General features: G+C 34.2%; 1 protein-coding gene across 4 annotated transcripts in view; it reads right to left on the bottom strand.

Annotated features, from left to right (window-relative positions):
* LOC111150493 (connector enhancer of kinase suppressor of Ras 2) overlaps nucleotides 1–25,347 on the bottom strand; it is a 277,360-nt gene that overhangs the window by 120,273 nt on the left and 131,740 nt on the right. For all 4 annotated transcript variants that reach the window (XM_022507967.1, XM_022507968.1, XM_022507969.1 and 1 more), the window contains exons 6-8: nucleotides 23,888–24,007; nucleotides 16,569–16,628; nucleotides 13,342–13,410 (exon numbers count right to left, since the gene is read on the bottom strand). In XM_022507967.1, coding sequence (XP_022363675.1) covers nucleotides 13,342–13,410; nucleotides 16,569–16,628; nucleotides 23,888–24,007 — 249 coding nt within the window. The remainder of the gene's footprint in view (nucleotides 1–13,341; nucleotides 13,411–16,568; nucleotides 16,629–23,887; nucleotides 24,008–25,347) is intronic.

Genomic DNA, 25,347 nt, shown 5'->3' with positions numbered 1-25,347 from the left:
AAACATCATGAGCAGTGGTTGTGTTAAAGGGGAATAAGGTCGAGGTGAACAATGAGAGACTATGGACTCTGAAGAACAATCTGAAGGGTTTGAAGAGGTCGGGGGGTGGGAGGTTGGGGGAACCAGGTGGTGGGTATTAGAGAGGGCACGGATTGCATGGAGCACTGGGTGTGGTACAAAAAACAATGAATACTGTTATGCTGAAAATAAATAAAAAAATGTTTTTTAAAAAAAGGGGAATAAGGTCTACAGTCTATATTTTCCTCTTTATACTTCTATTTGCTGAACTTTTAGTGATAAACACATTATTCTTGTAAACAACAAAATGAACAAAATAAATGGACTTAGTCCATGAATAGTAATATTCCATTTAGAAAATCATGAATTTTATGAATTACTTAATGAGGACTGTTTATTATATAGGGACAATTTCCACAGAAAAGTATAGAACCAGAAAGACAACAATATTTAAAACAGTAAAAGTTAGTGATGGGGGGACCACATCTTCTCTGCTAATTATACTTTCAGGGGATTAGCAAAAAAAAAAAAATATTGCCCAGCTGTGTTTATAAGAACTGTATTATCTGTTGATTTTTGGTTCAGTGAATGATTTCAGTAGATAATTAACTGTTAAATCAGGTTCACATATTAATTACTGAATGAGAATGAAGGTGGCTGAGCAATTCACAGCCTATGTGTGACATTTTTCTCAATAACAGATGTAGGTTTTAGCTGTACCAGTCCCACCCAGGGCTTCTACACTCCTAAACAGCAACCGGACCTCAAGTCTCTCATTCAAATAGTCCTTTTCCTAGGAGCTATCTCAAACTCTCAATTTGGTTCATTTCTTCATTAGCTTCTATGTTGTCTACTATATATAATTTGTAACAATTGTAACCATTTATTGGGTTGTACCATGTTCTGTTCAAGGGCAAATATGACATGGTATTAAAGCTCTGGGAAAAATGATTCCCAGCTTTGGTTCTGTGATATCCTAACACATTTTCAGCCATATAATAAGGCATAGTGAATTCTTGAAATTAATTTATTTTTCTTTTAACTGCTATTGAGATACTTATGGTTGAAGATTATAGGGGGGCATGGGTAGTTGGTATGATATAAAGAGGCAATATATGAGTTAGAACTTCATGTGAAAATAAGCAAAATAATCATTTTCCAAGATTACCTCTCCACTTTCCCCTTTCTTTCTGGCTATAGTTTTAAAATATTGTGTGACAGACCCGAATTAGAAACCATGTAATGATATAAAAGTAATTTAAAAAAACGATTGTCATGTATTCTTTACATTGGCTGCAATAAAAGCTTTTCTGTAGTGGAAGATTGAGGGAGATCTGAAAGAAGGAAGAAGGGATCCTAGTGGTGGCTAACATAAGAGGCTAATCCACTAATATGGAAAGGAATTAAATAAGGTAAAAAATTTCACAAGACAGTGGGTTAAGGATACATGTGAAGAAAAATATACTAATAATCAAAGACATCCAAAAAGGAATCAGCTGACTTGTAAAATAGTGAGCTCAATACCAAAAGAGATGTTTCAATATTCTTGCAGAGACTAAATGATTACAATAGATTTCCAAAGTCATGACTCATTCCAACTGTAATACGCAGAATGGGTAGGAAAATGCAAATAGGTGATATAACAACAGATTATGTCCTGGTACATCTCTGATTGCTTGTTCTCTGTCTTTTCTTCCTCCTCACAACGAATAAATGCAGGTGTTTACCCTAGGCTAACTGTTAGGCTCCTTTCTAAAACTGCATCCCATCTTCCTACAAAGGTCTCCTCTCTTTCCAGAGCTTCCAGTGCCAACTTTGTGTATATGCCTCTCACATCTAATCATCCCTGCCTCCTAGAACTCTAGTGACATACTTCCAACAGTTCAGTTCATCCTTACTAATAGCTACTGAATAATCCAGCAACAATAATTCACTATGCTATATTCTTCATAACTATGTTACGTTTCTTTTCTTTGAATTTTCAGTCTTAACATCTGTATGAGGGAAACTATTAAACCCGTTTCACATGTGAAGAAACTGAAGCAAAAAGAGTTGCTAAGTTTTCTCAGCCAATATTATAAATTTGGTTAAGTGGCAAAGCCAGAATTTATATTCATGTCTGTTTAATTCTAAAGCACAAAGCATTACCAGAGCAAGCATGCCCCACCCTCTAAATATCCCATTGGTAATTCAAATGAATGCAACATTTTGAAAATCAAACTCATTATCTCCCTGCTCTCATTCAACATCAGTAAAAAAGTTCCCCATCGTTGTCTCAAATTTGGAGCATGGGGTCACCTATGACCACTTCCCTTCCTTTTTAATCCACTTGTCCTAAAGAATAGATCCTAGCAACTAATGTCCCTTCTTCCTACCTTAGTTCTGGCTTGCTTTACCTGATTGCTAGATTTAAAGTAGAGTCCTAGCTGGTCTTTCTGCCTCTAGTCTTTTGTACCTCCGAAATGCTGCTACAGTGAGAAAGTGTTCTTCCCTTAAAAACCTTTGAAAAGCTCTCTGAAGACCCAACTAAAGAATCACTTCCTCAAATAGCTCCTTCGTCAATATGGCCACAGCTGTCTTGTCTTGATTTTTCTTTAATGGGTCTCTCAAACTTTAGCATGTGTTAGAATCACCTGGAAAGCTTGTTAAAACAGAATGCTGTGTTTTAACACTCAGTTTTTGATCCAGTAGGTCTGAGGTGACATCTGCATTTTAAAAACACATTTCAAGTGGTGCTCAGGCTACTGGTCTAGGAAGCACATTTTGAGAACTGCTGTACTATACGATGAGCCTCTTGAAGGCAGTGACTCGCCCATGTCCAGAATATTTTAAGTGCTTAATGTTTTTAAGATTAACTATAATAACTTACAGTCAGTTTATTTCTCATGTACCTTCCATGTAGTATGCATGTAATGGTGCATACACTAGCCTGAGCTTCGTTAAAGAGCATACTGAGCAGCGGGAAACATTTACAATAAAGAGAAGAACCTCAATATAGGGTGAATAGAGGTGCAATGGGAGCCCCCAAAAGGGACATCCAACCTGTCCTTTCGGACGGAGGAGAGGCTTTCTATTGGCATAAGCTCAATTTCTTAGGAGGTCAACAGGTGAAGGGGATGTGGAGTTTGAGGGAGTGGAGAAAAGCGTAAGAAAAAGTATCACTGTTTTGAGCAGCTTCCAGTTCTCTATGGGTGGAAGAGGTGGTGGATTGAAATATACACTCTCCTCAACACTGCTTTCTTCCTTGGCCACGTCTCTGCAAAAGCACCCTTCCTTCTGATTGTTAACTGTCCTCCCACCTACAAAATCTTATGTATCCATAATGGCTCACTGTGAGTGCAATACCCATCATAAATCTTCTCAACATCTAGAACTCTGTTTTCCTCACGTGAATCTCAGAGCACACTGTATCTCTCTAGTGGCATTTTTTCCACATACGGCCTCTTATTAAAGTTACGTATTTTCCCTCACCCTCCCCAGCTACCCTCCTAAAACTGGATTTCCAGGTTTTTCGTTTTATTTATTTATTTATTTGAGAATAAAACCAGAGTCCTGTCTGGATATACTTGCAAATAATGCTTACTTTACAAATGGCAGATACTTAATATCTGATAAAAACTTGACTAGTGACATCATATGGTGAAATGAGAATGAAAGTGTTTCAGAGACAATAAAGTGCCTTGAAACTCCAACAGGAATTTAGTATGCAAAACTAAGATGTATTAAATTTTCCTCTAAATGTATATACTTGAAGATATTAAAGCTATAATAGACATTCTTTACCCTAAATTATCAAATAAACTTTCTTATAAGTGAACATTTGAAAAAAGTAGTATTTGCATCTTGGATACTCCAGATCTAAAGTCACAGTGATGTCATTATAAAAAGGAATGTTAACAGTGGATAAAGTTCCTATTTGTCCTAGAAAGACTCTACTCTGTCATACACATTATAGAAGCATTTTTAAATTTTTTTATACCAGAAAACTGTTTTAAAGTGTTTGTAAGTAGTCCAATTTTCTCCTCAACATTTTTTAGAATATTTCATTCATATTAAGTTCATGGGTTGGAATGAGTATTTTAAAAATCACCATATGCATCTTATACAAATTATGTATTAGTTATAGATAATATGTTTTTCACATATGCTGAACTACTAATATTATCTTCGTGATTGTCCAAGGTAGCACAAGCCAGTGTCTCTAAGAAATGGCAAGCCATATTACTTACTAGTTTAGATATAATCGCCAACTTGCACACTGAAATGTATTTTACATACAACACAAACCAGATTAAATTTCCCAAGAAAGTCTTTAAGGTAACCCAATGTTAAAAAACAGAGGTTCTGCTTTCTTGTATGTGGGCCTTGTAATTCCTGGGGTGACGGCCAACATAAGTGGCAGGTCCCTGGACAATGAGTTGCCCAGATTAGGTGTATAAGAGGCTTTGGGGTTGGTGCTGAAGAGATGAGTGGCTTCTTTTCCTCTTGGTACAAAGAGGGAAGAAGCAGTCTCTTATCCCTTTAGGTCATACCCTAGCCTATCTGATTCCCAAACACTTGGTGAAGTATTTGATCAGAGTACAAAAAGAAGCTCTACACTATGGTCCCAAGAAGCCAAAGTTAAAATAAGCATAAAGGTAACAACTGAAGCCTATCAACCCAGAACTTCTTTACCTTTAGCACAGTTGTATTTGGAGTTACAAGAAAGCATCTCTATACCTAGATAGGAAGATAGAACATTTCTTAAACTATTTTTAAAGTTATTATCCTTCACAAGACAAAGTAACAGATTCATTAACATTTATACATGCTCCTGTGTATATACACTTTTACTCACAAGTTGTAATGTATAAATTATACCTCTTCACAAAGGATATTTCAAAGAGACTTGAGGTGTGCTATATGAATGTCTGATGACATGAGCCATGATATACCCAAATGTCCTTCTACTCTTTTAAAAGCACTTTAGAGACTTAATTTAATACAGAACCCACCATGCTGCGACTAGTGACACTCTGTCTTTACCAAATTTTCTGTTGCTGAGATATTTATTATAATGTTCTATTTCTTCACATTATTAAGAAGATATTGATATACCTAATAAAATCAACATTTTATATCTGTGACTTCCTCTTTCTTTAGCAAAACAACCTATGTGGAAGAAATGTCATAGTTATAAACATTTTGGAAGTAATGAATTTTGATATACAGTATCTTACAAAGATCCTAGAACTATAAAACTTGAGTAACAATCTAGAAACTTCACCTTCACCTTCACCTAAATTCATCTTTTTCCACAAAATATTAATGAGAAGTTCTTACAATATTAAATTATAGTATGTTTGGAGATACCCTAATTCTGCTCTTCCATTCATTTACTGAGTAGAAACAGAGATTTGCCCATGGTTCAAATATAAGTGAATATAAGCCGGAAGGTATGCATTTGGCTAAGTAACTACACACACACACACACACACACACACAAAGATTTTAAATTCTAGCCATGAAGTAATTTAAATAGGTAATTCACAGTATGCAGAAATGCCTTAAGGTGTAACTATTTTATATAAAACCTTAGTGTTGATATTTTTATAAACATTAGTTTAGTAAAGGTAATCCTGGGAGAAGAGAAAAGGAACAAGCATTTGAAAAGAAGGAATATGGGAATTAAAGGTTTTATTTTCATTAGGGGAAAACCCCCACAATCTTACATCTTTATTCCTTGAACTCTTCATCTCACATCCTCCTTAACTTTAAAAGGCACTTACCCAGTGAAAAAAGAGGACATCAAGGCATTTGTTTTCTACGGCATTTGTTTTTTATATGGCTTAATTTTACTCTAAAATTTGGACCATGTTGAGTTGCTCATAATTTGGTTTACGTGTATGTCTTTGTACTTAATATTTTCATGTGAATTTCAGAGAGTCATATATACAATGTTTGTACTATATTTAAAGAGAAAGCACATTTATTACTGCTATAGAATGAAGAAGTAGTCCAAGGCAGAAAGTCAACTTGGGACTACAATAAACTAGTACTTTTACCTATTGCACACCACCTTCCTGGAGTTATTTCCTCCATAACCAACAAGTTCTGTAAAGCTACATCCGAATTTTTTGATTGGCTCATGGGGAAGCTTGTGGGAAGAAGAAAACAGTCATCATTTTTTTTTTCTTTACGTTTTACGACTCACCCACATAGTTTTCACCAAATTGACACATTTACTTATCCTGTTACTTGCATCAACTCCTGTTATCTATCACATACCCTAACCGCAGCCTATCTATCACATACGCTAACCGCAGCTTTTCTATCACTGGTGTCTCTGCTTCTGTGGCTGGTTGATTCAAGAACTGTGGGTACAATTTAGCATTTTGAGCATACAGCTCTCTTTCCCTTCTTCCATTTCCATATGGTATTTGGTAATGCTGTGGTCTCTGAAGGCCAAAGGTTTATTTTGGAGGCTTAATGGTTTACCTTTGTATATGCTATAGCAAACTGAATCAAAGCCAATGCTATTTTTATTTCATTCCAAAACATATAATTGAATGAATTTGAAAGCCTTAGCGAGGGAAAGGTGGAGGAAGAAGACAATCACATTATAGTGAAAGGCTTTTGGGGAGAATCTTTGATCATACTACCGAACCTCATCTCCCAAAAATCAAGAACATATTTTAAAAGAACCATAATAATACAGGTTTTTAGCTAAAAGTTTTAAGATATTTACATGAGTTAAATTTTAAAATAATTTTATGTTTACATATTAGGAAATTATTACATTTCAGCCATTCCTTCCTATATTTCATTTCTGTCCTTGCAAAGATACTGCAAATACACATCTTAAAATAGAGTCTTAGTCAACAAAACTAAAGAATGAAACAAAGCACTGTTATCTAAAAATCTATAGCTCCTACTTATAAGAATTCTGAGAAAGAATAAAGAAAATTTCTATACTTATGAAAAGCCATGCTTAAATTTAATTTGGGAATCCAAATGAAAAAAATAGTTAAAAGTAACCCAAACCCTGCTATTCAAAAAGTGACATGCTTAAAAATGTGCTTTTGCTGTGAATAATGTTTATGATATCAGTTATTGTCAGACATTTAACAAAGACATGTTTACTTGAAAATATAAGCAAATACTGCAATAGATGTCTATATGTATGAAAACAAAACCAAAGCATGTATATATATGCATATATATAGCTAAATAAACATCATTGGAAATCTTTATCAATAAAAAATTTAAGAACTTCCATAATGGCTCAAAATACTTTCACTGTAACAGTTATCTTTAGAAATCATCTTACCAGAAATCCAACAACTCAGACAAAAAAGGTAACTCAGTGTCAGCTCCAAGTGGGCCCATACTGAACTCTCTCAGCCATTTGTTCTAGTTCAAAAAAATTCTCTATTACCCAGTATTAGGGTAGTATGATGAGAGAAATGTAAAAGTAATTAGTGGTTACATTACCTAAAATTTCAGCCACCAGGCTGATCAGAATATTAATTTTGTGAATGAAGCCTATATTTGAATCCTAGGGCTAAATAACCTAAAAAGAATTTGAGATTATTATCATTATCTCTTGAATTTCCTGTGTTATGGTGCTCTAATGTGTTTCCCTTTCATGCAATAATTTTTATCTTTTTCAGACAGTTAAATATTATCTACTAATTGCCCATCCCTATTACAGACAGAAAGTAAATTAGGCAATTGTGACTGGCTGATTTTTGCCTTTTCTATACGGGAAGGAAAAGGGCCGCAGCTATGGATACTGATTTGCAAGTTGAGTTGCACTCTTAATAAGCCAAAGCAGGTAAGAACATCAGCCAATAGGTACATTTGAAACATACAAAATAATCACTTATATATTAAAAAAAACCCTTAAAATTCCATGTAAAATAACTGGATTATATTAACTGTCTGTTGACACCAAAGGATGTATACATACTACTAATAAAAATAAATTGGGAGTAACCATTTTGAAAGGCAATTACATTTTTCCTGGTGAAGCTAGTAAGAAGTATAGACTTAAAAAAGAAATAAGTCAGGATGTAGAAATCTGCAGAAAAAATAAATTGGTTAATAGCAAGTTACCATCATTAACGCATCATGAAATTTATCTCCTTTATATAAAGACTTAATATAATAAATTTCAGTTGGTAACAGAAAACTCACAAAATACTGTATTGATAATAAAGTAATGAGTTGATTTTTCAAGGCAAAATATAATATATAGTTTATATCAATATGTGGCACTTCGAAACCGGTTTCCACACATTCTCATCAAATCTACAATGTTTAATGCAAAATAAAAGAAAAAACTTATGATAATCTCATAAACTACCTACTATGTAAGGCAGAACCTGAAATAAAATACTACTATGAATAACTGAAAACTATCATGCATTGTTTCCTTTAATTTTTGATAAATGACTCTTCATGATTTCTTTCCCTTCCAAAAGAGCACAATTAACTTTGTTTCAGAATACCAATTTCTTAGAACCCTAATAGAGTTATATTATGGTATTTTCATAGTCATTCATTAAGCTATAGGTTAAATGCCATGCTAATGTATTCAACCTCTGTACTCTAGCAACACCTTGGGTTTACAGGAATAAGATGTGAGGTACACCAGAAATACTGCCATTTGAGGTGTCGGTTTTCAATATTTTGGGCATAAGGAATTATAAGATAAATATTTCCTCATCTGAGAAGGAAGTACAGAAAAAAATGGGCAAAAATAAAAAAGAGTGAGCAAGGTGAAGAATGGAGGAGAAACAGTCAAGTGAGAAGTGATGAGGATGGTAAGGGAAAGAAGAAGAAAATGGAATTAAGAAAAAAAAACCTTAAAAAATAAAGACAACAATTTAGTAAATTTAAAAACAGAGAGAGAAAGAAAGAACATCTGGTGTTAGTCAATATCAAGGTATTGATTCCATTCAATAAGCCATCCAACTTCCTGCTGAAGTTCAGGGACTGGGCGGTAGGGTGAGTGGGAGGGGAGGGGAGAGCTGGACTTTAAAGGGTCACCATATTCTGTATCCATTCTGATGATGCTGGTTTCCCTTGTAAATGATAATCTCCTGTTCTGGGGTTAAAAGGAGCAAGAGGGTGAAGACAAAGTCAAAAAGGAGAGACTAGACGTGAGAGTAAGAGAGAATAAGGGAGATACTTTTGAGAATTATATAAATGAAGCTAGAATGACCTTTCCAGATGACTCAATAGTCCTTTAATATGTTCCCTTTCCCCAGCCCCCACTGCCACAACCTGTAAGTCTTTTTGAGCAATGTTTACCATTTGGTGTATAATAAAGAACACTAGCTTACAGTACTCATCTTCCATTTCTCACTAATCAATGTCCAACATCCCAACTATTTGCTCTAATCTATCTTTTTGACTATCCCAACCTAGTTATTTTCCACTCCAGTAGCCTCTGTAGCCACATGTATTAAACCATTTTGTGCCAGAATGTAGTCACCAGGTTCCAGAAGACCTTTCAAAATAATAGTGAATATGTTTTAATATTTACACAAAATGAAAGGAAATTTTCCAAATGCTGGATTCAACCACCACATACCCCACTCCTTTGAACTGATATTCCTAAGAAGAAAATATCTGTTTTTAGTATGGATAGAATCTTTAAAACACTTACACACCAAAAACAGTATTAACATAAAATTTAACAGATTCATTAGGAATATGCCCCGATAGATTTAATAACTATAAATAATCTCATCAGCTAAAAAAACGTGTTAAAAGTGCATCGTGAGGGCAGAGTTGCTGGTTCAAACTATGCCGAGGTATCTCCCAGAGACAGGGATGTAGTGGCAGATGAAGTGGAAAAAATCTTGGGAGATTCCAGCAGCTTTGAGGAGTTGGATCTTCACTGGCGGGGAAGACATGCAATAGGGCTCAGTCTGCTTTGCTTGGATGTTCATGATTTTTTCTTCTTCCTACCTGGCAGCCACAGTTTCTCAGCCACAGAAGTAGGTTGATTTGAAAAGCTTAAAAGCCATTTATAATAAAGAATATAGCAATATGAAAAAGGACATAAGACTTCCAGTTTCACTTCAAATAAGAAAATATACGTTTTAAAGAGAGAGCAAACTAGAAAATACATACATCTAATTGGACATCTTGAAGATATACCATACTAACAATTTTTTAAAAATAGTATTTGAATTCATCTGTGAGTTATTCAACTTTCTCAGACCTTAGGGAAAAATTTCAAGATGCTTTTCTATGTATTTTAAAATAAGAAAAGTTGTCAGATTTTATATTGAATATTACTACCTTTAGCAGTAATAAATTTTAGCATTACAAAAAAATACTAACTGGGCTAATAACATTCAAAATATAAGACTGAACAATACTCTTCATTATTGAATCTAAATTGGTATAGAACAATATTGGCAATTATCCCACTATTCTGGTCAATTAATTACTGGATTAAAAAATAATATTAAATAAGTGTTTCAAATGTATTAGTCTACCCCTTAATGTAGTTATTATATCATAACTAACCCTTAATGTCTTTGGTAATTAATGAAGGGACAGAAGGGGTAACTGTAGACTACAAATAATTAATACTTGTTTCAACTCATTTATCTACCTACCAAACCTTTTATAGTAATAAAACCAAGATAATTTCCATTTCATCACCTCTGTATATTGTCTAGTAAGAAGTTAAAAGCACTGTACAGACCACGAAGGAGGCAACAGCAAGAAAGAGAGAGCAGACTAGGATGCATTTAATAAAATGAGCCATTCTTACACAAATAGACCTCTCATTTGAACACAAAGAAGATAATCTGGTAATTGATCATATTATTAAGGAAAGTTACTTTTAAGGAATTGAACACATTCTCCTGTCAGAGGATGTCTCTATTATCATCCAAAATGAACATTTAGGTTCTAGTAGCAGTCTGTCGAGACGCCAGACTCCAATTGGCCCAAGAGTTGTTGCAGGTAAAAGAGGGGAAGGTGGGTTGGAAGGTTAATTTTTATTGAGCTCTTAATGTGTGCCTGGTATTGTAATAGGTGTTTTACATATAGACCTGAAGGAAAGGAGTGAGGAAGTAGCAATAAAGTTAAATTTCTAACCCATTTCTAATTTTATTCCAACTGATTCACTGCCCTAGTTATGTAAATTCTCACTCCCCTTCCTCTTCTCTTACCTTTGCCAGCCCCCCTTAATCTCTCACTGAACCTGAGTTTCACTTACATGATCATTAGACTTCTTACCCCTTTTGCTTGATAATTTTGTAATTTGAGTTTGGGGAGAGAATATACTAAAACTGAAGGCCTTAGAGTCAGAGAGCTTTGAGTTGCAGGTGAGTTAATCATTTTGGGTCTCAATTTCCACATGCACTTTTTGTATAATTATTTTAAGTAGTAAATGAGATAAAATATGTAAAGTATGTAATACAATGCTCGGCACACTGTAAGAACTCAGTAAACATTGGCTATGGTTATTATTATTATAAAAAGGTAAACTGATACTTAAATAGTTACTATGATTCAATTAAAGCCAAAAGTCAATTTCAGGGCAAAACTTGGAAGCAAGTTTCCCCAACTATCATTCTGTGTTGCTTTCAATATTTTAGAATATTACTGTGATGCAAAGATGTATTTACACATTCTCACAGTATTTAAGTGTTACCAATCTATACAGATTTTATTAGTTCCCTTGTAGTCCTTTGAAAACTTTCATATTCATTTGATCAACATCAGAATCTTTGTCCCACAAACAGTATCCTTTAAGCAATTTTATTTTTCATTAGAGACTAATTCCACCCACTTAGAATTGACCAACTGGAAACTGGTCCAGCTATTGAACAGATGTCATATTTGTTCAGGTCACATTGCAAAAATGACGTAGCACGAAATTGCAAGAGGGAGAAGCTGCCCATCTACTGAAGCAGCTGCTTTAAGCCACTGCCCAAATCCTCATCCTAGGGGACAAGAGACTTTAGTTAGGACAACCACTTTGTATGGTTTCTAGTAATGACAACTTTCTCATTATGAGAAATGTCATAGTGTGGAAAGGCTTTGCTGATGACCAGAATTCTGTATTAATTATTAGTAAACACCTATACATTTAATTTTTAAATTCATTAATTTTTATTCACTTAAGTTAATGAACTCACTGAAGAAATGGTGTAACTTTAACTTTAATTATCAGTATTCAGGAGCCCCTCCCTAATAGCATAAAGTTCTCAGTTTACTCAAAGCCAAAAGTGAAATGACTTCTGCCTTCACATCAGAATCAGTGAGAAAGACTGGAGTTTTTCATACCAGTCTCCTTACCCCCAAATATAGACTTTCCTTTTAATAGTTTCTTTTATGACTAGAACAGGCAAAAACAAATTTAGTTAAAAGGCACAATAAGAAATAATTATTCACTCCAAAGGATGGTGAGCTGTAAGTAGAATATTTACCAGAAAAAAACACATTTTTTTCAAATGAAGTTTATTATATTGATAATCAGATTATTTTAACTTCATTTGTTTTAGAGAGTATACTTTATTTTGGCAGATACAGAAGAAGAAAGTAAATCAACTGAGACAGAAAATGGCCCAAAGTGAAAATCATATGATATTCATTTTCTAAAACTAACAATAAGAAAAATAGCCCTTGAAAGTCTACCATAGACAGAAAAACGCCACTGTTTCAAGATCTCAGCTTAGCAAGGGATTTGTGAGGTTCACAGAGCAAGAAAATTTTGTGAACTTATTTAGTTACATGCAACAGTTTTAAACAAAAACTGTAGTCCTCTTTGGGGAACTGAAGAGCCAATTTGGCTATTAATTCTTAAATTTGTTTTAAAAAAATCAACATTTCAAATAAACCCATCTACCAGACACTTTGGTGAACAAATCAATATTAAAGTAGATGAATGAATGTATGCCCTTACAAAACATATCTACTAGGTAATTCTGTAGTTTGTAAAGTAAAAACTTAAAAGTTTTATCCAGAAAAGGCTGAATTTGTGTGCATCATCACTTTAATTTTTAGTCTAAAATTATTATCTCAGTTCATGGGGCATATAACATTATCTTGTACCTGTCTATATAGAAATGTGTATATATAACCTCAGCCAACACCAGTATTTCCAAGACTTGTATTAACACTACGGTTTTTTAAAAACTATGTCTCATCTTGTCAAATAATTAAGAATATTCATTCAGCTATCTGAAAAAAAGGCTACTCAATCTTTTTGTACAAAAACAGGCATTTCATCTCATTGATATCCTTTTAAAGCTTTAGCAAATCTTTATATTATTTCCTCCCACTGACTCATAAAGTAATTATACATACCACAGTCTGATGATTAACTTGAATCACTTCATCTCCAGCATGGATTTTCTTGCACCGATCTGCAGGTGACTGAATTTAAATAATGGAAATGATAAAGAACATAAATTTTATCACTCATTTCCTTTCCCTGAAAATACTATAATAAGTTTACCTCTTTAAATTAGATCAAGAAATTAATTAATCTTTAAAAAATTAAACAAAATGACTACTAATGTTTAATATATTATTTGCACTCTATAGATAACTAATAATAGAAAGTAGGATTTACTTTAAAAGTGATTTCCGGTTTATTTTTTATTCATTCCCAATTTCTAATTATTTCAAAACAAAGAAGTCTTGAAACAATATTAACCTCAATTCAACAAAATTTGAAATTCACAAAAGGATGATGTCATAGGTCAGAATTCAAGATAGGATAATAGCTCAGAGAATTCTAGTTACTCAAGTAATAACACAAATATATTCTTAAGAGGGTAGTTCGTCTAGGATATGAACTCAACCCTCAGAATGGTACCATAACAAGAAAAAAATGTATTTTTTTCACAGGACCTTTAGGAGGTAGGCATATCATCAAATCAGACAAGTACCATGCAACAATTGTGAAAAGTGTGTAAATCATTACTATAATAGGGCTGTAACTATACTCGGTGCCTGTGCTATCTGGCTCACAACTGACCTTTTTAAAGGAGAGTATAGAAGAAAAATATCAAGCCAATGGTTCTAACCATGGTGCGAGAAAATGATAGTTGGTATATAAAATTGAAAGAAACTGAAACAACCTCTTTCACAGATAAGTAAAAAAAGGAATAAGTCATATAAATCATAGACTTTGAGTGTCAGATGGGACCCTAGATATCATGTTGTCCAAACTTCTCATTTTACCTAAAAGAAAAAAACAAAACTAGGACAGAGCAAAGCAAAATAGCTTAACCACTTTAGTTAGCAGCTTTACTAAGACTCAACACAGATCTACTCATGATATATGATTGAGGGTACCAATAATAGTAAAATGTTTTCAAGAAAAAAGAATTAAATGATAAGCCATTAATATAAGGTTCATATCTGAACTACTCATAGAATTAATCTTTGTTTGGTCACTAACCATTTATCAAATATTACTGAGTATAATTAATATGAGCAGTACATAGTACTCAACTTTTTTATAGACCCCAGACAATACAGAGATGCATTCCTATCAACTCTTTAAGATATAGTTCAAAATCATTTCTGTGATTACTTCTCTGGTTTCATTTGCAGCATTTATGATTCTTTCCTTGTCTGACTACACAAATTTCAGTACCTGTGTACACACATAATCCCCTAGTTGCATTCCTTAGGAAAAGCAAGCTAGTTTAGTTTAAAAATTCTTTGGAGTACCTGGGTGGCTCAGTCATTAAGCATCTGCCTTTGGCTCAAGTCATGATCCCTGGGACCTGGGATTAACCCCGGCATCCACCTCCCTGCTCAGCAGGAAGCCTGCTTCTCCCTCTCCCACTCCCCCTGCTGGTGTTCCCTCTCTCACTGTCTCTCTTTCTATGTCAAATAAAAAAATAAACAAATCTTTAAAAAAATAAAAATGCTTTCAATACCTAGCCCCATGCCTGGAACATAGCAGACATGAAACAAAAGTTTGTTACAAGAACAAATGAATAAATGAATGATCAGAGAAATGTACAAATAAACAAAAATGATCAATCAATGATAGGAGTATCGTTCACAGTACCTTACTGCATTTAAAAATTTTAACTGGTTGACAATATGCATATAACTGATATTTCTGACCTCATATTTTATACTAAATGTGAAGCTAGTATAGTAATCCAACTGTAGTGTATATTATATGTTTCACTCTTCTCAATAAACCAAGAGAAGTGAGTGGGCAAAAAGGCAATAAATGATTAAAGTAGTAAGTGAACTAGATGAAAGAATGTTGATTTAAAAAAAAAGAAAATGCTAGTAAAATATTGAGATCTATAACAACTTGAGATTAACTCCGCCCTAGTCTTCTTTGAAGGGACATAGTATAAACATGTAATTTGTCAGAATTTCTAAAAGAAAATAAAATTCAAACTCAGCACTTGCTTAAGAGTAAGATGGAAGTCTGGGAAAACCAAATGAAGGAATAATGATTTATTATACTATTCAAATCTATTTTAGTGATCATGTTCAGGCTCAACACAATCACTTCACATTTCTGTAGCTCTTTATTGCATATGCTTTCGCATTTATTAGCTTATTTTCACATCAACTTAGTGAGGTATGTCATACAGATAATATTTCCAATTTATAGTTGAGGAAATGAAAGCAATGACAGGGTAAGTGACTTGCCAAAAATTATACTGCCATTAAGGTGCAGAACCCATTGTAGGACCTAGGCCTAGGGACTCTTGACCCGCTGCTTGTCTTGGTTCTCAAATTTGAGCATATTTTAGAATTACCTGTTAAAATCTCTTGGGGCCCCTGGATGGCTCAGGTGGTTGGGTGTCTGCCTTTGGCTCAGATAGTGATCCCAGGGTCCTGAGATCAAGTCCAGCATTAGGCTCCCTACTCAGTGGGAGCCTGCTTCTCCCTCTGCCCTCCCCATAGCTTTCGTGCTCTCTCTTAAGCACATGATTTCTCTCTCAAATAAATAAATAAAATCTTTAAAAACAAAAAACAAAATCTCTTAAGAAACAGGCTGGTCTCCAGAATTTCTGATTCAGTAGTTCTGGGGTGGGGCCCAAGAATTTGTATCTCTAACAAGTCTCCAAGGGAGGCTGCTGCTGCTGATCCAAGGAGGGAACTCACGGTGAAAACCAGTGAGCTATACCATGCTCTCTCTTCATTGAATTAAGCTCAATGACAGTGCATATTCAGAAAGCCTGAATTATCTGATGTTTCTTTCTTATGTAAGTTTCTTAATATAGCTAAACTATTTGACAGATGAAAGTGTGGATTCTTTTAGATGTCACAGCAACTTGTCATAAGCCAGAAAATACTTAACAAAGACAAATCTCTGGCTGTGAACAGAAAACATCTGATTTAGTCCAAGTAAATAGGTACTCTAAACTAAATAAAATGATTGAAATTCTCCCCAAACCAGCAGTTACTAACTCAATGTGTTCTTTTAGTTTTTTTCTCCTAATCTGTTCATGTCTTCAGAAGTCAACCTCAATTATGTGAGATATATAAATTGTTTAACAATAAAAAGAAAACAACACTATAATCTGAAATGTTATAATACTTACATTTTCTGTAGTTCCAGTAATTACATGGAGGCCATCATATGTTGATTTAATATACATACCCTAGAAAAAGAAAGCATCAGAAAAAAATACAATTGGAATGTTTTCAATATATTATAAAATCATTAAAAAAATTATCCTATCAAAATTGCCACATGTTCCATGAATCCATATTCAATAATGTCAAGTTTAAATTAGTAAAAAATTCCTATCTGAACGTTCTGGTTTTTAAAGTTTGCCTTAAGAAACCTGTACTCAGGGACGCCTGGGTGGCTCAGTTGGTTAAGCAGCTGCCTTCGGCTCAGGTCATGATCCCAGCGCCCTGGGATCAAGTCCCACATCGGGCTCCTTGCTCGGCAGGGAGCCTGCTCCTCCCTCTGCCTCTGCCTGCCATTCTGTCTGCCTGTGCTCGCTCTCTCTCCCTCTCTCTCTCTGACAAATAAATGAATAAAAAATCTAAAAAAAAACCAAAAAACAAAAAAACTCTGTACTTAACTTAATCAAATAACTACTTGATAAGTAAATTGCCTATGAAACTTAAAATATGTAGCAATTCAATATTCTGAAGAAAGAACACACCTTACTCCTTCAACAGTACTTACTATTTGTTTTGTGGCAAAATAAAAGTTATAAAGGGAAATTCAAATATTAGTTATTAGCATGTTATACTTGATATATATTACACAATAAAAGGTAGGTTTCTACAGAGCTACTTCAACTACAACTAACTAGAGATGGAAGAGTGATAAAATATTGTTAATGTAAACTTTTTTCTCCATCTCTTTTGTGAAATCCTGTATTTCCTGCCTTTATTTTCAATGATAAAGTTTCAATAAGTATATCCAATACTTCTATATCAATAATTAAGAGGTAAGGTGTGGGAAGTCCTTGTCCTAATAAGAAGAGTGAGATTCAATTTTTTTCTTTAGAAAAAAATTGCCTATGTTTTACTTATACAAGTTCCTTGCATTTTAAAATATTGCTTTTAAAAATTAAAAATATGAATTTTAATGAAATCAAAGCCTAAAATATAATGGACTTAATAGTAACCAACAATATTTCAGAAAAGCACTAATTTTAGCACTTGTATAGACAATTACTATAATGTTAATTTCCCATACCTTTAGGTTAATTATATATTCATATAACTGAAAGGACTTGTATTTTCATTGAAATAAGTAAGAAATAAAAATAAGAAGTAGTAAAGTTCATGGGATTATACTATTAAAAAACTGGGTAGGTGTGAATTCTGAAATCATTTCAGTAATGTATTATGTCTAAAATGTTGGTACCTGTTCCAAAAATGGCTAAGCCTGGATCACTAACATGAAACAAAATGAATGTGATTTTTAAAAGGTGTTCATTTACTTGTGAACTCTAGTATTTTAAATGCAACTTCATTATTTCATATAAAATAAATAACCTCAACAGAAGTACATAGAGAAATTAATTAAGAAATTGGCTAGCTGTTGTTGCCTATGACCATATGGTAATATTCAACCTTATACTGGTGACAACTGTACAGCATACTTACTTTTTAAGTTAACACTTATCCCATTATTTATGGGATGGTAAATATAATGGTGCCATTATAGAACTTAGAAGAGGATAAGATCCTTGCCATCATTTTCCTCCAGGAATTAACAAAATATATCAGATTAATAAAGAATCTTAAAGTATATTTGTAAGAGCTAAACACTAAATTTTGTTTCAGTTTTTTACACAGAAGGACCATGAAAGAATAAGTGGGAAAAGACAGGGAAAGAAACAGTACATACTACTTAGACATACGAAACAGCCTTCACTTATCATTCTCTCATCATCACAGATATCTATCTACTGGTTACAATGTGCCAGGGACTGTTTGAAGCGTTTTATATTTATTTCAAAATAACCAATGTGGTATAAACTATCACTACTTCTGTTTTATATTTTTTAAAGATTTTTTTAAATTTATTTGAGAGAGAGTGAAACCTCGAGAGGTGGGAGGGTCAGAGGGAGAAGTGGACTCCCCACTGAGTGGGGAGCCTGATGGAGGGCTGGATCCTGGGACTCTGGGATCACGTTTAACCAACTGAGCCACCCATGGGCCCTCATTACTTCTGTTTTAGGGATAAAGAAACTGAGGCACAGAGAAGCTGGGGAGTCTGCCCAAGGTGGTGGGGCCAGGTTTCAATCCTAGGCAGTCTGACTCCAGACCACACTCTCAACCACTAGGCTCCTGATTTATCTATTTATTAACAGGAGAGTTGTGTACCTTCACTTTTCTTATTATAACATAATATTTGGCAACTGTAGGTACCAAACTCAACTATTCACTGATTAACATCTATTCTGAAAGACTGTGACTCTTTAGCACACATGTTCTATGTGCAATGTGGTTATAAAGAGTAACAGGGTTTCATATTTTACAAATTTATTTTATTGACCTGTCTCCTCTGAAAATGGCAGGCAGAAGTTGATTATGTTTCTCTCTACATTTCTTTCAACACTGCATATTACTGATTATGAATTCAGGTATTTGACAAGAGCTCTCAATAGTTTCATTAATGATTAGGTTATAGAGAAAGTCTAATATCCTAAGATAAATGTTTAGAAAAGGCAATATAGTCATGGAGATAATAAAAACCCATGGACATAATCTAGTTGTGCCTCTGAAAATAAAATTTGTGTGCGATTATTACACAAAGGAACCTCAAAAGGTGCAATTGTAAGCTAAAGCAGGTATTGTTATTTATTATTTACTTATTTATAAAAGATTTTTTATTTATTTACTTGACAGAGAGAGAGATCACAAGTAGGCAGATAGGCAGGCAGAGAGAGAGGGGGAAGCAGGCTCCCTGCCGAGCAGAGAGCCTGATGTGGGTCTGGATCCCAGGACCCTGGGATCATGGCCCGAGCTGAAGGCAGAGGCTTAACCCACTGAGCCACCCAGGTGCCCCGTATCTGTTATTTAAAGGAAGAGGATCTCATCATTATTTTCATGTAATTAAATGTTATATGACTTAAAGTAAATTTTCCAGATGGATAAAAATATTTTTAAAATGCTTAAATAAAGGAGGATCTAACTATGTATACAGAGTTCAATTCTAGCAACCTCAAAGCAATTTTAAAACTGCCACAAAGAACAAAGATATTGTTTTATGTAATATTTTCATTTCTAACCTTAATAAACCATTTGTTGTAAATGCTTTTAATGATCAAAACTGATTTTATTCTTTTTATCTTCATCTGGTAGTATTAATGAGAAAAATGGCCAAAAAACTCAGGTACCCAAAGAAAGTAAAAGACGTAAGTTGCTTGGATGAAGTTTCAAATTAATCATCTTCCAAATAATGAAGAGTCTACAGAATTAGAGCTGATCACTTGTTCACCTCTGAGAAAGGGTGAAACAGTAGGAGGACAGGTAATTCAAATGGCTCTTTCTCTGGAACTGAGACAAATCTGGTCTTCCATTTCATCAAAACCTTTATTCTTCCTTCTCTCTTCTTTATTAAAAAAAAAACAAACCAAATTAATTGGTTCTGGAGCTGACTTGAACAGCTCCCTCTCTCCTGCTTAGCTTGCCAAAATGACATTTGCTTCACTCGGTCTCCAAATGTCAGTTAACCAATGGGAGCCAAAGCAACCTCGAGTCAATAAAATAAGGCACATCTGAGGATAATCCAAGTGTCTAACAGCAAAAGAGCTCTCTGAGGCCAAGAGGCTTCTCCAAGAATATCCCCTCAAGCCCCTTCCTCTCTATTCAACTCATCTCTTGGTTCTGATAATAGCTTCGATAGGTTCCAATACCTCTTATTCTCCCTCCTTTAATTTTCTGCTAATCACTGTTGTTTAAAAGCATTTTAGAAGCTAGCTGCATATTTTAATCATAACGAGTACATTTCCCATCATTTGTTATAATGCTTAGAACTCTCAAAGCTAAGAAACCCTAGGGGATTTGACTAATTAGGTAGAAAGCCGATGAACAATCTACCCAGTTTATCAGTGGAAGAACCATGCAATTACCTTTTGCCTATGATAAATGTTGTTTTGAAACTGCCAGAAGACCTTCTGCAGATGTTTTAAACTAATTAAACTTCCTTTAACTTGGCATTCTCCCATCTCTACTTCTTTCCTTCATTTACCGTATAGACATTTCCTACGGCTAAGAACATGCTAAATGTTACCAAAATCCTCAAATCTATTCATTTCAAATGTGACTGACTAAATTTGCTTAATGGTATCTGATTTTTAAAATGACTTCTTGAATAAAATCATAAAAAAATTTCTATTTAGGCATCTCTTTAACATGAATCACAAGAAATAGTTTTTATTTCACTTTTTTATCAATGCTCAACATTTTGGGTTTTTCTTTTCCTACCTTGGAAATATTTTCCCAATGAAGTGCTGCCAATTGTCCTTTAAAAATGATTTCACTATGTGGTTACAGTTTTAATGTTACCCTCCTAAACATCTCATACTTCCCTTTGACAGTTCCAACTTTAAATACGGGATAAGCTTTGTTAAGGTGTACTTTATGGAGATTTACCTGGACTTAAACCCTGACTCTATTGTATATTACCTATGTGACACAGGGCAAATTGGTGAAGATCTGATTTCTCATTTGCAAAATAAGAATGTCTCTACTCTAAAGAGTTGTGAGAAAATACTTGGCAAATGATAAGCACTCAAGTATTTTCTTTTCTCTTCCAGCTCTTTCTCAGACTAACTGAATCTGGTTGTTAGCATTTTAAGTTCATGACTGTTCCAAAGACCGGACCCATATCTACCTCTTTCAAATTCAAAAAATAAAAGATGTGTCCAAGGCTATACCTTTCATTAAAAACAAATCAAGATTTCATAACATCCATTAATTAACACTGTATTGACTTACTTTATATGGTTACTATTTCCCATGATTTCAGTGGAAATTAGTGGGGGAAAAATCAGGCTCTTTTCTCCAAATACTGTCCTTAGTACCACAGACTCAAAGAACTAGAGGAAGCCTTAAGGTTGATCTAATCCACCCTCCCTTCCCACCCCCAACATTTTACACATGAAAATAGCAAGGCCAAGGAGGCTAACTTTAATCCCCTACCTCCTCAGGATCACACTCACTGCTGTATTTTATGTAAATTATTTGTATCCAGGTGTCCCAACTCCTAGTCTAATATAATAAATATTAATTCCGAATTTCTCACTCTACAAATCATGCTGAGAGAGCCTCCTTTCCTTTATAACTACTGAGAAGGGAGAGATAGGAAAATTCTTCAATATTATAGGTTGAAAGATGCTTTAAATGAAACTGGGCTATGTAAAGATAACCAAAAGGAATAGTAAGAATTTAAAATCATAAAATAGTAAAAATTTTAAAATCAAATAAGTTTATAAATGCTAAAAAATAAGCTCTTAAATTAAAATTAGATATTACAATTAAAGGCTGTGATGATGACATATGTGCTGGCTATGCCTGATATCATGAGTTCCATCTTCCCAGGAAAACACTGATAAAAGCCACAAAAGCATGAGAAACTATAGTCACCAAAAAGTGATTTGCCAAGTGTCAGCAGAAAAATCACTCTATTGAATAGATGGCCTCATATTGAAAATTCAGTGTTATGAACTGAAGAAAAGCCACATAAAAAGTTAAACTTAGAGATCTTTAAGACTATATTAGGTGAATTATATTATTTCTAAGATTTCTATTTTCTAAAATATCAGTAATTATATCCTAGGAAAATTCATCCACAGGGAGAAGGCAGAAACACTGCAGCACTAACCTAACAAGTGATAGTTATGTAGTGGGTAAGATGTTCTCTAGCCAGTTTCTTGTTTTCTGTCTCTTTCTCTCATTAATATTAATTTTATATGCTTTCTTTCTAGAGAACTACTAAAAAAAAACTCTCCTTTGGGTTAAATTTAGAACCAATACAATTTTTAATCAACTGAACAAAATATAGAAGATGATTATCTTTACTATTACATAATAAAAAAAATACATCTAGATGTGGGCCTAGTTTTGGCAAAATCCACCTGCTTACTCACCCTTGTAAGAAAGAATGGATGTGAGTTTTAAACAATATTGCATTTGTTTAGCTTACATAACCTAAGGAAAAAGAGTCCTGTTAAAACCACAACAAACCAAAGCAAAACAAACAAAACACCTACTTGCATGGGCAGATAACACTGGTTCTTAGTATAAAACTCTCAAACTTCCTTTAAACCTAAGGAACTTTGCCAATTATATAAACCAATTAATAACAAAATCAAAGAAACACATTGACAATACTACAATAATAGTAGGGGAATTTAACACCTCCCTCACTGAAATGGACAGATCATCTAAGCAAAAGATCAACCAATAAAGGCTTTAAATGACACACTGGACCAGATGGACATCACAGATATATTTAGAACATTCCTTCCCAAAGCAACAGAATACACATTCTTCTCTAGTACACATGGAACATTCTCCAGAATAGATCACATTCTCGGTCACAAATCAGGTCTCAACCGATACCAAGAGATTGGGATCATTCCCTGCATATTTTCAGACCACAATGCTCTGAAGCTAAAACTCAACCACAAGAGGAAAGTTGGAAAGAACTCAAATACATGGTGGCTAAAGAGCATCCTACTAAAGAATGAATGGGTCAACCAGGAAATTAAAGAAGAATTGAAAAAATTCATGGAAACAAATGAACATGAAAACACAACTATTCAAAATCTTTCAGACACAGCAAAAGCAGTCCTGAGAGGAAAGTATATAGCGATACAAGACTCTCTCAAGAAACAAGAAAGGTCTCAAGTACACAACCTAACCCTATACCTAAAGGAGCTGGAGAAAGAACAGCAAATAAAGTCTAAGCCCAGCAGGAGAGGAGAAATAATAAAGATCAGAGCAGAAATCAATGAACTAGAAACCAAAAGAACAGTAGAACAAATGAACGAATCTAGGAGCTGGTTTTTTGAAAGAATTAATAAGAATTAATAAGATTGATAAACCCCTGGCCAGACTTATCAAAAAGAAAAGAGAAAGGACCTAAATTAATAAACCTAAGGAATTTTGGTAGGGGGTGAAAGAACATAATAACGCTAATTTAATACCAAAGTAAACAAGGTAATTTATAAATCCCCATTTAAAATTCTCTTTCATTTTCATTTATCTTCATAAAAATTCTCAGAGTAACAAACTCTCACTACTTTATCTCTAGAAAAAAAAATACCAAAATATTCGAAGTTTGTTAGAATTTGCGGATTCCCATATTTGGAGGCTGCTTTGCCCACATCATTAGCTGGCCTCTGATGGATGGTCGCTTTGACAACATGGTAGCTCTTACCAGCCCTTCACTTGGTTTGATGTTTGCCAGCTGAATCACTTCCAGGTGTGCAGACTGTGAAACCAGAGGATCCGATGACAGGGATATGATGTGGTCACAGACTCCAGAAAGAGTTTTACACTGAAAGAAAAAAATTATGGTAAACACATGTTGTATGCAACATATGAATCACTTTCTGTTTTAACTCTCTTACAAGGAAAAATAAAAACAATAGTAGAAGTAGTTGACATTTTAGTCTACAAAATCTGCATAAGAAAGGTATTCAGGTGAAAAAATACACACACACACACACACACACACACACACACCTATATTTTAAATTATGCATATAGGAACTAAACATTGAAGTACTCAAGAAAGTTATGGCTTTGTTTTGTTTCTCTTATTTGATTCATCAGATGTAAAGTCAAATGACTTTTTCCAAATAAGCTTAATAATCTGAGAAATCCTTGATAACAACCATTGGATTGAACTGAACTCAGTAATTTCTAAAACACTGATGACCATGATCAGAAAAGTTTAAAAAAAAAAAAATCCAGTCAATGACCAGGAAGAAGAATCTTCCAAATCTTCTCAGTGAACTCCTCCTACTTATTTGTCTGGACTTTACTGCTCAAGGTTTCCTTGGTATAAAGTTCCCTACCTCCTCCAGGCAAAGTTCGCCACTTCCTCAAAACTGGTTTCTCAGCATTCTCTGAAGTCTGAAAGTGTCTAATTTCATTCTAAAGCCCTCTGGAGGCAGGAACCATGTCCTACTCATCTATGACTTCTCCTCCTCCCCTCCTTCATCCTATCACCCATAGCAGGTAGAGAGATCTTACAACATATAAAGTACTCAATAAATGCAAGCTAAATAAACTGAAGAGCTAATGAGCTTTAACACTTAGCACAGTGGCTGGACTGAGGACAGAAAGCCAGTACTTTAGGTTAGGATAAATCCATTCATACTGCTTATAGAATAGATTTAAAATGCCACCTCCATAACGATATGGTTAAAAGTCAGACATGGTAAAATCATGAAGAAAGTGGAACATAACTGAATGAATCTTGGAGTATATGCCCTTAAATATGCTGGCCCTTATATGTTTCAGATTCTCGCTGTACTTACTGAAACTTGGTGTCCATCATTTGGTTTATTATTTATTATTGTTATTATTATTTTACCTTCATTGTGGGAAGAGCCATTATTTTGCAACAATCAAAATGTCATCTTCTGTCCATTTCTAACATGTCACATTTGTTCTGTGACCGCTGCATTGCTCTGTTGTTAAGGGACACAGTTCTCTCTGCCTGGTCAGGATAATAAGGACTCTCTTTTTATTTGCTGCATTCTGTACATGGCCCATGGCCCCTCGGTCTGTGCTGGGTTCAGCTTCCTCCCACCAAACAAACTGTGAAACTAAATTTCCCTTGTAATCGCACTTCTTTCTGCATCAGCCGTCAAAATACCAATACCCCTG

This window comes from Enhydra lutris, unplaced genomic scaffold (genome assembly GCF_002288905.1).
Source record: "Enhydra lutris kenyoni isolate GAN:26980312 unplaced genomic scaffold, ASM228890v2 scaffoldscaffold23, whole genome shotgun sequence".
Taxonomy (NCBI): domain Eukaryota; kingdom Metazoa; phylum Chordata; class Mammalia; order Carnivora; family Mustelidae; genus Enhydra; species Enhydra lutris.
This window is presented reverse-complemented; position numbering and strand designations above follow the sequence as displayed.